The sequence below is a fragment of the Ctenopharyngodon idella genome, chromosome 19 (assembly GCF_019924925.1).
Source record: "Ctenopharyngodon idella isolate HZGC_01 chromosome 19, HZGC01, whole genome shotgun sequence".
In the NCBI taxonomy this organism is placed as follows: Eukaryota; Metazoa; Chordata; class Actinopteri; order Cypriniformes; family Xenocyprididae; genus Ctenopharyngodon; species Ctenopharyngodon idella.
Window position 1 is genome coordinate 24766442 of NC_067238.1, and position 14655 is coordinate 24781096.

General features: G+C 40.0%; 1 protein-coding gene across 4 annotated transcripts in view; it reads left to right on the forward strand.

Moving 5' to 3' along the window:
- Window positions 1–14655, forward strand: part of runx1t1 (RUNX1 partner transcriptional co-repressor 1) — a 58124-nt gene that overhangs the window by 25281 nt on the left and 18188 nt on the right. For all 4 annotated transcript variants that reach the window (XM_051873101.1, XM_051873100.1, XM_051873102.1 and 1 more), the window contains exons 2-4: window positions 8356–8493; window positions 10006–10247; window positions 12764–12853. In XM_051873101.1, the coding sequence (XP_051729061.1) occupies window positions 8356–8493; window positions 10006–10247; window positions 12764–12853 (470 nt within the window). The remainder of the gene's footprint in view (window positions 1–8355; window positions 8494–10005; window positions 10248–12763; window positions 12854–14655) is intronic.

The window sequence follows — 14655 nt, forward strand, 5'->3', positions numbered from 1 at the left end:
AGATATTCTTAATATTATTTAATGACAGCGTACTATTTAAGTTGCTGAAATGATATGGCCACTTAAATGACCAGTCAAAGCTTTGGACACATTTGATGTTTCTCATGATCTTAAAAACACTTTTAATCTTATGCTTCAATGTTTGAAATTAGTTTTGTTAGCAAATACATTTACATATTTACATATTTTCTTTACAAAACTAAAATTTGATTACATAGTTTTATAAAAAGTGTCATTTCATAGTTTCGATGACTTAACTCTTAATTCTAAAATGTGGCCGAACAGTGTTTCCCAAAGGAATATAAGGTTACAAATTTCTTGAACATTGCAATTATGTCTCCTAGATGATATTAAATGAAAAGCAAATGAAAACTTTCTGTCTTTTTCTTCTTTCTTAAAAATTAAAAACGTTAATAATCTTCTAAAAAAGATCTCAACAATGTCTCAAACTGTGCTCAGATTTGCCAAGATACCAAAGACTGATCTAATTTAATCACAGTAGAATCTAATAATGAGAAATGTTTGAGTTCATATTGAAATCTCTGCTTTTTCATCACAGTTTTGGTATCTTGACTAGCTATTGTTGAGATCTCTTCTGAATCTCTAGAGGATTATTAGGCTTTGTCTCTGGATTTAAAAAGTGTAAGGAAGAGACCAAGAAAGTCATTTGATAAAAAGTGTGAGGTCAAGTCTCAAACATTGTTCAGATTACACAAAAACTTTCAAAAACAAAATGTTGATAAGGCTGATTGTAAATTCTGGAACGGACACAAGGGGGAAGTACCACTTCTGTTAATCCACCAAGCAGGCACAGTTATAATCTCAAAATGGCCAAATACCAGTCAATATATATATTGGTCTATCACAAGTTTTGAATGTCTACTTTTTCTGGCCGTGTTACATTCTGTTTATGTGATGTTGTTTTCACCAAACAAACTTTTTTCAATGACAGAGTGTTGCTTGTGGACCAAGCACAAATCCCACGAGGACGTGTGTGACTTTAACCTACACGCTGCTAATGAGGGACACAGTGAAAAACACAGCAGTGTTGGTGGATAGCCAGTTAAAGCCATGTGTCTAGGTGCTGAGCCATATTGCATGTGCCATCTTTCTCTGTTTCTCTCTCTTTCTCCCCACTTTTCAGCTGGCATCTGCTCATGCCAGGAAGCTGAGTGAGTCATTGACTTGAGAGTTGGACGAGCTTCATACTAGCATTTGAGAGCACTAATCTCAGTATGAAAGGCCTTTTATTGAAAAATGCTCTAATTCTGCCTCTCTAGATAAGAAGTCAGTAAATAATTATTTACTGTTTGTTCAAAAGATTCTGAAAATTGCAGTTGTGCTCGTAGTGTAATTGCAAAACCTCCATTGTTCCTATTTCAATTATGATTGTCTGTTTGTAGATGAGGCACGAGAGGAGATTACAAGTGTTTTTTTTAGGCGAGTTCCCCTGTGAGGTCTTACACTCTCACAGCCTTTAAGGATTTATCCTTTTCCTCTCTTTTTTTAAAGTCTGGCAACAAGATACCACACAAATCTCTGCGATTTCAACGGATGCGTAACGGCAACCGTGAATCACTTTTATTGTTCCTCTACACTTGTTTTCCTCCTCTGCGCTTCATGCCAACGGGGCCTTATTTCAACAGATGGTTAAAACAGACGTTAAGATAAATCCATTTTGAAGAAGAGGACGAAAGGAAAAAAGAGTGACTTCCAATATAAAACGCTGCATCTGTTTTATTGGTCAGTCCTTTTTTTCCTTTGACGCAAGACCATATTTTGAAATGGATCAGCAGATGGCTCCCGGCCCTTCCTATTTACTGCAGAAATGCTCCAGGAACACATTATCTCACATTATAGCCACACTATAAAACTAACAGTGCCCACTCGTCAGTGTCCACTTAAGCCAGCACGACTGGCATCAAAGTGGGTAGCTATAGTGTGAAATCACTTTCTTTTAAAGGTTACTGCCATCGGTAACTGATGATGGCATTTATGGTGCGTTTAAGAGGAGGAATGATTCATACATCTGTTGTAATCCAGAAATAACATCTCGGTTGGGTGTGCTGAGGAATGAGCCCGACGGAAGAGTGCAATCTCTTTAAATATCGGAGTGCACAGGTTGCTGTGTGCTGCGGTTGGTGGTTGGGTGGGTTGGTAACTCTTGAGTGAGCACAGACTGATGCAGGTCCCATCAGTGCGCGTCATTTGATGGGATGGAATGGAACGTTGGCACACCACCTGCCGCCGGCCAAGTGGGGCTCAGGAAAACAACTGCGCCTGGGGAGAACCCTTGAAAAGTGAGGGCTCGGGGAGAGAGGGAACGAGATGGAGAGGAAGAAGGAGATCCATAGGGACAGGCTTTGTTGCAGGGAGAATGAGCAGAATAAGTGTTGGGAATGAGTTCCAGGAGGGTGGGGGCATCCATACATCTTCCTTGACAAGCCGGCAGGGTTTGATGGGCCACGCTCTGTGCGCCGTTCCATCTGGCGGAGATGATTGCATGGTGCATCGGCGTGCACAAGTTCATAATGTATTCATACCGACGCAACACGCTCTCCCAGTTCACCCTCGGCCTCAGATACCTGAGACGGCATCTGAATTCCAATTATCCAAAGAGTCGATGTTCTCTCTCTCTCTCTCATTCTCACCACATTACTGACTTCATTATCTTTAATGAACGGTGGCTCTAAAGCGCAGCAGCTGGTTGTAATGCCACCTTCGTCATCTCCTTTCAAGGTGCTATCTGTCCCGCGAGATGTCTCCTGTGAAAGATGCTCTCTATCTTTGCTTTCCTCACCTTGTGACCCTGATCTGATGAGCACGAGGCCACTAAAAGCAGCCTTCTTGTCAGCATTAGTATGCAGCTGATTGGTATCCTGTGGCTTTTGCACGTCATGTTTCACATTACTGGTCACACCTTGTCTCAGAGGAGAAAAAACAATTTTTCTATGGAGAGAAACCCTCCCTGAACTTCCTGCAAACACATAACAGGGGGGATTTATGCATTGCTGCAGGCACTACAGAAATATAAGGCTGAATCATCACAGCAGATTAGGTTTCACAAAGCTTCTAAACTAAGTCTCTAAGTGAATAAGCAAGTTTAGCTGGCATGTGGGAGGATGAATGTAGTTTCAGCTTTACCGTTTTCACAATGACACAAAAGCGGAGATGCACCTACATGATTATGATTTTAAATTCATAATGTGTTTGCACATGGGATGGGCTGCTTCAGAAACACCCTAGGGTTTCTAATACGCAACAAGGAAATGAATGAGATGATTCGTGACCTTCTTTTTCCTCACGTACTGGATGTGTACACAGATGTCTGTTTTACTCACCGTGGAATGAGCCGAACATTACCACTTGTGCAGTGAGTGATGTAAGAGACATGTAAGTCGAGCTATGTGCGTCAAACATATGATTTTTCTGTTTACGTTATCAGAAGAAAAGATCAAATACAGGGTGCATGTATGAAAGGAGCAGACTAAAAGGATGGATAAAAGATGTTTTTTTGAAGACTGATGTTGATTACAAATACGAAAGAATACGCTAGAATACGAAAGTACAGGCTTTAAATTAGCTTGAAGCTTAGAAATGTAATTTGTCACTGTCTGTTAGTTTAGTTTTGTATTTCTGTGTAATATTCTTTGTAGATTGTATAATTTTTAGGCTCAATGTCTAGGCTAGTTGTTTTTGACTCAAATAAGAAAAAGTAAAGAAAATTTGTAACCCATAATTCTATGTATACAGATGGGACCTATGTAGTGTCACTTGTTCAGGCATGTTTATTATTGTTATTATTCAATATAAATACTTGGAAAACCATTAAAGGATTAGTTCACTTCAGAAATCAAATTTCCTGATAATTTACTCACCCCCATGTCATCCAAGATGTCTTTCTTTCTTCAGTCAAAAAGAAATGAAGGTTTTTAAGGAAAACATACCAGGATTTTCAATGGCTACCAACGGGTTGAAGGTCCAAATTGCAGTTTTAGTGCAGCTTCAAAGGGCTCTACACAATACCAGACGAGGAATAAGGGTCTTATCTAGTGAAATGATCGGTCATTTTAAAAAAATAAATAAAAATTATATATTTTTTAACGACAAATGCTCATCTTGCACTAACTCTGTGATGCACCGCGCATTACGTAATCACGTTGGAAAGGTCACACGTGACTTAGACGGAAATACCGAGCAAGTGTTTTCAAAGAGAATATGCAACGACAAAGTCAAACGGCCTTTACACAAAAAAAAAAAAAAAAGTTAAAAACAATGTTAGACAATTTTGAAGTTGGATGAGAAAATGAGATGGAGTTTTTCGCCCTACCTCGGTACTTCCACCTACATGACCTTTCCAACGTGATTACGTAATGCGTGGCGCATCACAGAACAGTGCAAGACTACATTTATGGTTAAAAAGTATATAATTTTTTTTTTTTTTTTTGGAAAGTGACCAATTGTTTCGCTAGATAAGACCCTTATTCCTCACCTGGGATCGCGTAGAACCCTTTGAAGCTGCATTGAAACTGCAATTTGGACCTTCAATCCATTTGAAACTTCAACCCATTAGTAAATTTTAATTCTGAAGTAAACTAATTCTTTAAATAGCCGAGTTGCTCTTTTATTCACCTTCATAGAAGACTGTAGAAATTAACAGCATGCACAGCTGACTGTTTAGATCATAGAGGCGAACTGACTAACTGACCCTGAAGGATGTGACTCAGTTCTGCACCAAATCATGCTGGTCTTTAAAAGTGTTCTAATAAAAATAGTGTGAAAGTTTACGATTTCTCTTTGATTTCTGGTATTTGTTTGTGCATGCAAATTGGTGATTAAAGCACGAAGATATAAGGAGAGCAGCTAGGAGAGCCAGTCACGTCCTTGCAAGATATTCAGTGCCACTGTCAGGTCATGAAAAATGACCAGGCATGGAGTGAAGATGAGCGACTCTGTGCTTTCTAATGCTCAGTTTGGTGTGCCGTTTAATGGCGATCCATATTACTCGAGAGCTCTTTTGAAAAGCAATAAAAGACCTTGGCGAACAGGAAAATGGAAAGCACTTCATCGTCCTTCCTAGGAGCCACATTAAATCTCTTGCTGCATCAATATCCGTGGTGTCCTGCCTAATATTCATCTGTGCCGTTCGTCTGCCAATTTCCCGTTTTGAAAGGCCAGGTAACTGCCAAACAAATGCACTCTGTGCGTTAACTCTGCGCAGATTAACTTTATGAAATCAAGGCAGGATGGATGTGCACTCTGGTATGTTTTTAAGCCTGTTTAAAATGCAAAATTGCTTCTTTTCCACTCCAAGAGGGAACTCATTTGAATTGAGTTATGCATCTCTTTTTTTCCCACAGCATGTTTGTGCAGTCTACCACTTTTAGGTGGGTTTAATGCTGCTTTTGTACAATGCATTTTTATTGGCAATCCTGTTTGCTTTTACTAATAGGAGATAAAATATATATAAAAATTGTGCATATGTACCCTGCACTCCATATTATGTACTGTATATAACACCTAGATTTTATTCCAGTACTCTTAGTCTAATGGAAATAGTGAGATTATAATATAAATAGTAGAGAACCCTTCTATCAGAATGTTTTTTTTTTTTTTCGTTTTTTTTTTTCAGATGGGTTTTTACAGTCATTGATTGTACTTGATGTGGAATTCATCCATCCTGCCAGTATAAAAGTGAGATGTATTATGGTGATTTTATTTCACTCAAACGCTGGATGACGCACACTATGGAAGTGCAGTGCTTTTAAGTTGTCTGATGTGTAATATTCCAGCAGAAAATAGTGAAGGAAATATGAAACATAATGGATATGTTGTGCTACAGATCCTAATGGAGGACGTTCCACATTCACAACACTTTTTCACATTCAGAATCTTAGTGTCCATATCGACATGCTTGTGAACATGCACATGAAAGTGTGCACACAGATTACAGCCTATTCTCTACCTCCTATCATCCATTTCTGTTCGACAGGTAAGGATAGAGGATGAGGTTTAGACACCTCAGGGTTGTTTCTCTTTTCTCGATTCCCAATCCAATCCCAACTTTGACCCAGATGTTAATCCTCAATTACACATGCAGATCCACAAGCTGCTTTTTAGGTTGCCCTGGGCTGCTTCTGAGACCAAAGCCGAATAAAGACTTTCCTGTAGACCTTTTCCATCTTGGACAATTAATATAATTTTTCACAATTTCGTAGGATATTTTCCAATTATAACGATCTGACAGGCATATTGGTTTAGAAAAGCTTTCGCACCAGTGCTTGGGCTATTTTATTCATTTCAGACTTGTACTGTGGCTCTCATAAATTATAGTGCCTGGACTTGTCACGTTGTTAACATTTCAAGGTAATAACTAACCCCATACTGAGATTTTAATGTTGAATCGAACCACTTTGCTTTGCCTCATCCCTTTCACTGACTCAAGAATCTTTCGTTTCCATCATTGTGTTTTTGAATATCGTAGACCGAATGCAGAGTTGCCTTATTAGAAGTAATTGTCACTTTGACATTACCAGTTTTGGTTTATCTCAGTAGTCTGTCCATCATCTCTTCATTCTTTATATTATTTGCTTTTTTAAAATGTATTTATTTATTTATTTATTGACAATACAGATACAGAACTGTTAATCAGCACAGGTGTAGGAGTGGAATAAAGACCCCCGCTCATTATTCTGTCATAAACGTTTAGCTCAGGCTGGGATAGATGGATCTGTAAAACGCTTGAGCTTTGTTTTTAGCACGAGTGACTTTTTATCAATTGGGGAACGGATTGAGAGTGCAAAGAGAGCAAGAATGGGGCACATGTTTAGGTTCTGGTGCACACATACAGCCATAGAGGTGCCTATAGGGAATGGGAGCCATACAGAGCTGAAATTCCCACCCTTTTTTATCTCTTCTGCTTTAGAGCACCCACCTTTCTTTTTAGATCATTCTGCAGTGTGTACATGGCTAGCAAGACAATAGCTGATATCTCTAGTTGTGAAGCATGTTTAAAGGGAGGTATAGCCATTATCAATTGACTGTGTTTAATATTCTTCTGTGGAGTAAGGCGTGCTGAAAAGAGAGCGGTGAGAAAAAGAGAAGGGGAAAGACAGGAGCCCCTGCTGTTATCAGAGTTAAGGGGACACCCAGGACAGTTGTAATCAGGAAAGTCAAGCAACATTTCCCAGATGTAGGACGACTGCTCGCCCTGACACACAATGTTCCCACAGCTGGTACAACACGTACATGTCTGTCTATATGTAAGGAACAGAGAGAACAAGGGTGATGATGGGTCAGTACAGATGCTGATGTTGTAAAACAACTAAAATGAGAGTGACTTTGCTATCATAAGTCTGATAGATAGGCAGGCTTTTAAGGTGCACTGTTATAGCAGCTAAAGAACACCGTGACCCCAGCGTTAGTCATGACCTTCTGGAGTAAACAATGTCTAGATATCATGTTGTGCGCTGTCATATCTAGGATTTTGAATAACAAAAAAAGCATGCACATGCCCTAAAAAACATCACTGTTGCTGCAAAAAACTAAAAACTAAACCAAAAAAAAAAAAATAAATCAAAAGAGATGGTAGAGATGGAGACCTCTTCATCTCTAACAATGACCACTTTATCAAGAGAGAGAGATGCTGACCAGTCTTGTTAGATATTACCCACAATCAGCGTTCTATTTGTTAAATATTTTGCTTTTTAAAAACCTAAATATAAACTTCACATTTTAAGAAGCTATGAGCATACTAGAGCTATTTAAATTCTTAGGGACATGAATGATACTGCAAATCATGCGGTTTATTGAGGTCTACTATTGTTTTTTTAAACAGTCAGATTTTTTATTTTTGTTAACTAACTGACACAAAGTAAATTGAAGTTGAACCATGTAGCAATGCTCTAGAAACCACTCACAAATCCTAGTAACCACATAGCAACACGTGATAACCCCCAAGCACTGTGACTGCGAGTTTTGCACATGCAAGCAAATTAGCTTATTTCTATTATACTTAACCATAATCAAGTGTAGAATGGGTTTACTGACTATTTAATCTGGAGGAACAGGGTATTTTAGACATTACATGTCTGTTGAAGATGCTGGAGATCTCTGTGGGGTTCCTCCAGATTTCTGAAACATTTTAATGAGAGTATTGCCGGTGTCTTTGATCATTAGGGAAATGGTGATGACAGCTGGAATTTGACTGGTGTTACTATCTATGAACTCTCTAAAGGCGTGTACCGTGTATGTAGCTATGTGTGTATATCTTACAGGAGCTCAGGTGCTGTGGAGAGGCAGCTGTTGGGATATCACTGAGGTCTCACAAGAACTGTTCCACTTTTTCTTCTGCAGATCGTACTGAGAAGCGCTCCACCATGCCCGACTCACCTGCTGATGTGAAAACACAGTCCAGGTTAACTCCGCCCACCATGCCTCCTCCCCCCACCACACAGGGAGCTCCCAGGACCAGCTCCTTCACCCCAACTGCATGTGAGTACTCATTCACACTGTGTTTGACCTATTCATCAACACCACGACAGATGACCAATGTATCTGAATGGCACAAAAGTATAAAATATTCTCATAGCAAACCTTTCATACTGAATCCAATTCTGTTCTTTCTTGGAAAGTGTGGATACCTAAATAAACTTCCAGCATCCAAACTAACCAAGTCAGCCAAGCCAGATCATTGCAGTACGTTTTTTTTTTGCATTTGGTTTACAGAGATGCATTATTTCATTTTGAAATAATGATATTTGGACTTCCAATTCATCTTCCTGCATTTCACAGTTTGTGATGTGTCAGAATTGTTGGCTAGTTGGTTTAAAGGAGATGTTCTTACAGAAACTAATCAAATACTAAATAAGTTGTGTTTGTGTCCAGTGGAGAGAAGTACGGGAGCTTTGGAGTTCCTGTCATATGCATATGTTGAGTTTTGATCTGAGCTTTGGGTGCGTAAATTATTTAACAGCATTATTTTTACGGTTAGACCATATGCAACCGCTAGATCAGACATGATGTATACTAATCAAAACTTTGAGCGTGAGGTGAGAATTACCAGTATTTCTGCACTGCAATGTTATTCTTACAAATGTCAGAGAATATAAAGAATATGTAGTTTTGCATTCCCCTCATTACTGCCGTCATGAGTTCACATCGCCTTCTGACCTGCAGATTTTTGCGTCTGCCCGCTGGCTGATGCCACAAAGAGCATCACACATGGCAGCTCAGGGGAGCGCTGGAGTGGCTCACTATCAAAGCCGTCCGTGCCGCAGCCTCCCAGCACCATGTCAGTGTAATTGAGCAGTGGTGTGCTGTCAACAGCAGTAACACATTCCTCTCTCTGATGTTACATCCCTAAAAACAGATCAGTTGGACTCTGCAATTAGCGCTTATGAAAAAAGAGACAAAAAGCAAGCCGGGTCTGAAGCAATCCGGAGCCTTTTTAAAGGCAGACTCTAATTATACATTCTGAAGGTTTAACAAAGCAAGCGCTTTGATTTCCCCTCCATGTAATTGTTACCAGATGCAGCTCAAGTATCTCGTTTCTGTTCTGTTGGAGGGAGGCCAGGCAAACGAGGCTATCACGCAGCCTAATCTCATTAGAGAGACGTTGATTCCAAGCTGCATCCCTCCGCCGCGTATGTTTCTCATCGTGGCACGGGGGGCACTCGACCACATGTATTCTCCTCCTCTGGACTTAATATGTCTGATGTATGGAAGCAAGAACGCACGGCTTCCTTCTCAAAGCTGCCATGGCTGATTCAAAACAAATGTTCCACTGTCACAAGAGCCTCGTTCAAGCACCGTCAGTCACAGGCGTTCATACAAAGCCAGTGTCATTTTTGACAAAGGATCGTCTTGCAGCTTCTTTTTGAGGAATGTTCCTGGCAGTGTTTAATATGAATCTTTTGGGTTTAGATCGTTCAATATACTTGGGTTAAAAATAAATGCCAATGTTCTCTTTGTGGCGTGTAGAAATAATATGTTTCTGTTTTCCAGTAACGAATGGCACCAGTCACTCTCCTACTGCACTGAACGGAGCTCCATCTCCACCCAATGGCTTCAGCAATGGGCCTTCATCATCATCTTCATCCTCACTGGCCAATCAACAGCTGCCACCGGCCTGTGGCGCAAGGCAGCTCAGCAAGCTCAAACGCTTCCTCACGACACTGCAGCAGTTCGGCAATGATATCTCACCTGAGATAGGAGAACGAGTGCGTACGCTGGTGTTGGGGCTTGTGGTGAGTCTGCTATCACATATACTGTGTCACTTGGTGGCTAAAGTCAGCATGAAATGAAAATTCACCCAATCTATCATGTAAATGCATGGTATTAATCTTATTGTGAATGATTAATCTGTGCACAGTGTTGGGGAAAGTTACTTTTAAAAGCAATGCATTACAATATTGCGTTACTACCTAAAAAAGTAACTAATTGCATTACTTAGTTATTTTTTATGAAAAGTAATGTGTTACATTACTTTTGCGTTACTTTTCCTCAGCTGGGATGGGCTTGCTTGTTTGTTTTATAATAACCACTAAAAAAAAATTGGCAAATGTTAAGGCTCTTTCACACCAAAATTGAAATGAATAAGCCTCAGGCTGAAGGAAATACATATTTACACCTGTACAGTAGAAGGCGCAACTCAAACAAACCTTTCAGCTGTGCTGCCGTTCTGGATTAAAGAAGAATACAATACAGGAGAAGGAAGTTCAACGCTCTTATTTCTAAATCTAAAGTAATTTTTGCTTATTAGTATGGTTGAATTAGATCATTGAAGGTCAGCAGCAAGACATTGGTTAATAAAGTGAGATTAAATACATAAAGTATATTTGTGTAATCTAATGTAGTTAATTATTACAGGTTTGCATAAAATTCTGAGATTGCATTTCACTGTTTTTATTAATTTTGAGGAAAACTGAATGTTTTCGTGCAAGTGAGATGCATGTACACATTTAGTCTAGAACTATAAAAACCATCATGTTCACACAGCGCACACAACACCTCTGCACTTTATTTCTCTCAACCTGGGGACAGGAGAGCAGTCAGTCAATAAATGTGAAAAAGTAACTTGCGTTACTTATTTGAAAAAGTAACTTGGATATTTTGTTGTAAATTGAAAGAGTAATGTGTTACTGTACTAGTTACTTCTGATTACATAACTCAAGTTACTTGTAATGCGTTACCCTCAACACTGTCCATGCATTTGTTTTATTTTTTAGTTCTGATAATTTTTAATCAAAATGTTAAAACTCGATTTTACTGTGAAATGACAGACTTTTTTGTGGTGATGTATGCCGGACTTCTCCAATTATGGATCTTCCTTAAACCCTGTTTTTGAGGACAATACCCATATCTCAAAATCCAATCGGCTACCAATGAATTGAACCATGTCCTACACTTGTTTTCTTTTTCGATAAGCTGTTACACTCGGATGTACATCAAAAAACAGAAGAAAAGGTCTGCCGCTACTTCTGTTTCATCATTACCTTAATGATTTTCTAACAGTGTATTGTTTATATGACTAAAATTCTTTAACTAAAAAAAAAAAAAAAAAAAAGGTTGTCTCTGTCAGGATACTAGTGATTATTGTGTCTCCTGAAAAGTTCACAGATAGCTGAAAAGGATTTGTTTTGCTTTTTTGTCACCAAAAAGGTTTTGCCACCAAATTTTATTTGGCTTTTATCATAGAAAATAAAAGCTTGTCCAACACATCTGTTGCTAAGGATAGCAACATAACTGTGAAAAAGAAAGAAAAAAAAAACGATCCACTTGACAAGATGTGCACCATAAGCTGTACACAGCATTATTTTCATTAATATGTAGTTATGGAATAAACAATGGTGAAATAGCAGCCTGTACTAGAGGAGGGCTGCTTTAATTAGCCATTCCAAAGGAAAGCTCTTTTTTTCAGCGGGCATTTGTTTATTTTTCGCTATGTCTACATGCAGAGGCTTCCTTGTGTCCCCTTGGCTTCCATGGCTCTTTTTAATTCGCTCCCCACTCTGCCTTATTGAAAAGAGTGACACACTTAATTAGCGCCGCCGATGCTGGAGAAAAGCTCAGGAGGCTTTCTGGCTGTCAAAACAGGCCGCTGCAATCTGGCCGAACAGATGTAAGCCTAATGTAACAAAATTCAGGTCTGGGAAAAGAGAGGAGGAAAAAAAGCCTGTGTATTTTTCTCAAACGTACGACTCTCCGCCGTCCTTCCCATCTTTCCTTCCGCTACCTCTCTTGGAAATAACATCTAGAAAATTGAAAATAGTATCCAATCCGTTCTATCAGTCTGTTAAAAGATGATAGAGCTGAGAGCAGGAGAGATAGAAATTAGTCATTTCTCTTTTTTTACACTGCCAAGTTTAACAGGGGTGAGATATATGTCAGTTAGGTAGGGAACAAGACATATTTTTTTAAAGCCGCATATCTTCTGTGTGCGTTATGATGTTTATGCCATGTCTTATCTCGGAGAGCAAGCTGCCTGGTGTAATACTGCATCTGTAGTTGTGTTTGCTTACGTATTTGTGTGTGTTTGTTGATGCAATGATGATGCGGTCAACGCGTGCACATGTAAAAACCACCAGATCAAACTTCCCCATACAAGGCCTTTCACCACAGCCATCCATATGCCTCCCATTACAGTCTTCAAATCATTCAATCTTCAGCAGGATATAGTTTTGCCTCCAATAAGTAATATTATCACATAATGTTTTCCACATGTATTCATGCGTGCACCGTCTTTTTTCCTCTCTCCCTGCAGAACTCCACTCTAACCATTGAGGAATTCCACTCCAAACTGCAAGAAGCGACCAACTTCCCACTCCGACCTTTTGTCATCCCATTTCTGAAGGTATTGCACAAGCAAGCAATCTGGAAAACATTTAAACAACTGAGGCACAGATGTACATATTTCTCCCAGCTCTCGATTTTTTTTTCATCCCTCGCTTTTAAATGGCCTAAATGGATACATGTTTTCCTCATGAGCAAAGAGGCATCAGATTTCTTGGTCACTGGGACCTATTTTTTAGTTTCTCTTTGGAAATACTTGATGCGAACACACATTACTCAGTGTAACAGCTCCATACGAGACCGTCCCACAGCACAATGTCTCTTTTTATTCATACGTGTCGATGGACGCCCTTGTTCGACCGTTGCTTTTCTCACGCTGAATTTCTAAGGGCAGGGCACATCTGAAACCATTACCACAGTAAGACGATCTGTTGTCTGGGAGAATATCAACCTTTGCCCTCTCTGCCGCCCATTTGTCACTACAGCCCTTATTTCATTACAGTTAAATGTGTCTCTGGGCCTGTTTATGTTGGAGCACTTAACATGAACCGTTCAAATAAACACTCTGCATATTATTCTTTCGACTAAGGGAAGTATTTGAGTTACACATGACACATTTTTGTATCACATTATCATGTTCGAGATTAAAGTGATTGTAGCCTGCGGAGCGAATGTATAATTTGTTAATTTATGACATATGTAGCAAATAGACATCAGCGCTTGATAGAGATTAAATTCTCATGAGCTTTGATCCATATGGTGACTGCTGTATCCATCCACTCTCAATCGTTAGCCATTCGTTTTCATCTGCTAGTAAGTGACAGCTATTACGCACGACGCACCAACCTACCCTTTCCCCTCCCTCTTTGTCTAACCTTCACCCCCTCCCCCTGTTTCCCATCTTTCTCTCTTGCTCTGCTTTCCTCCATCTTCCTTTCCATAATAATAAAATAAGCGACCGGTGGAGATGGATCAAATCTGTGTTGTTTACTCCATTAGATGATGATGGAAAGGGGTCCGTCGGTTTGATGCTGCTGCCGTTCTCGCAGCGTGCCATTCGAAGGCATTTCATCTTGTCCACTGCTTGTCCTGGCTGGCTCTGTCATGCAGAAATTGGTCCCATTAGGGGTTGCGCCGGCCGCTGACGGATGCAGAGAAGCATACAGGGACACTTCCCTGACTCGCTCACTCTCACACAACTCCACGCCATATGGTTACTGTATCATCCAGTCAGGAGGGGTGGTATCAAAGAAGCAACTTGTGTTTTTTTTCTCGCTCCCTCTCTCCCTCTCGTCTAATTTTAGTGGTTTTCCTCAAAGGAGCCTTTAATGACAAATACCATATGGCTGTGGGAACAGGGGCTTTTATAAGTGTGCAGAAGCGCAGCTGCAACAATGTGCATTAGCAGCATTTTTTCATTAGGCTAATGTTGTCTAGCGACCCTCCCGTCAGAGTTGGGTTTTGCGGGGAAGTGTTTACAGGAAGGGCAGCGCGCATCACGCTAATGATGTAATCCGAATTTGACGCCAGCTGACGGCCTTTGTGCTGATGGCTTTTGTTTATGATTTCTCCAAATGGATTCCTCATCAGATAAATTTGTAATATTTAGCCGCCGCTTCGTTCAGCAGGCTTCATAAAGCCTGTAAGCACATGTGTTCCTCTGCGGCTCTGTGCCTCATTGCTCAGAGACGTACTCAGCGTGACATAGTCGGCGCTTCACCACATGCTAGCAGTGCAGAGGAAGTGAGGATTACATATACATGGCAAACTGCTTTGCGGCTTGTGTTTGATATGCTGGTTTCCAAATAGCTGTGTGCTAATGGACCACACAGGAGCTGGAGAACACACTCAGACATAATCGAA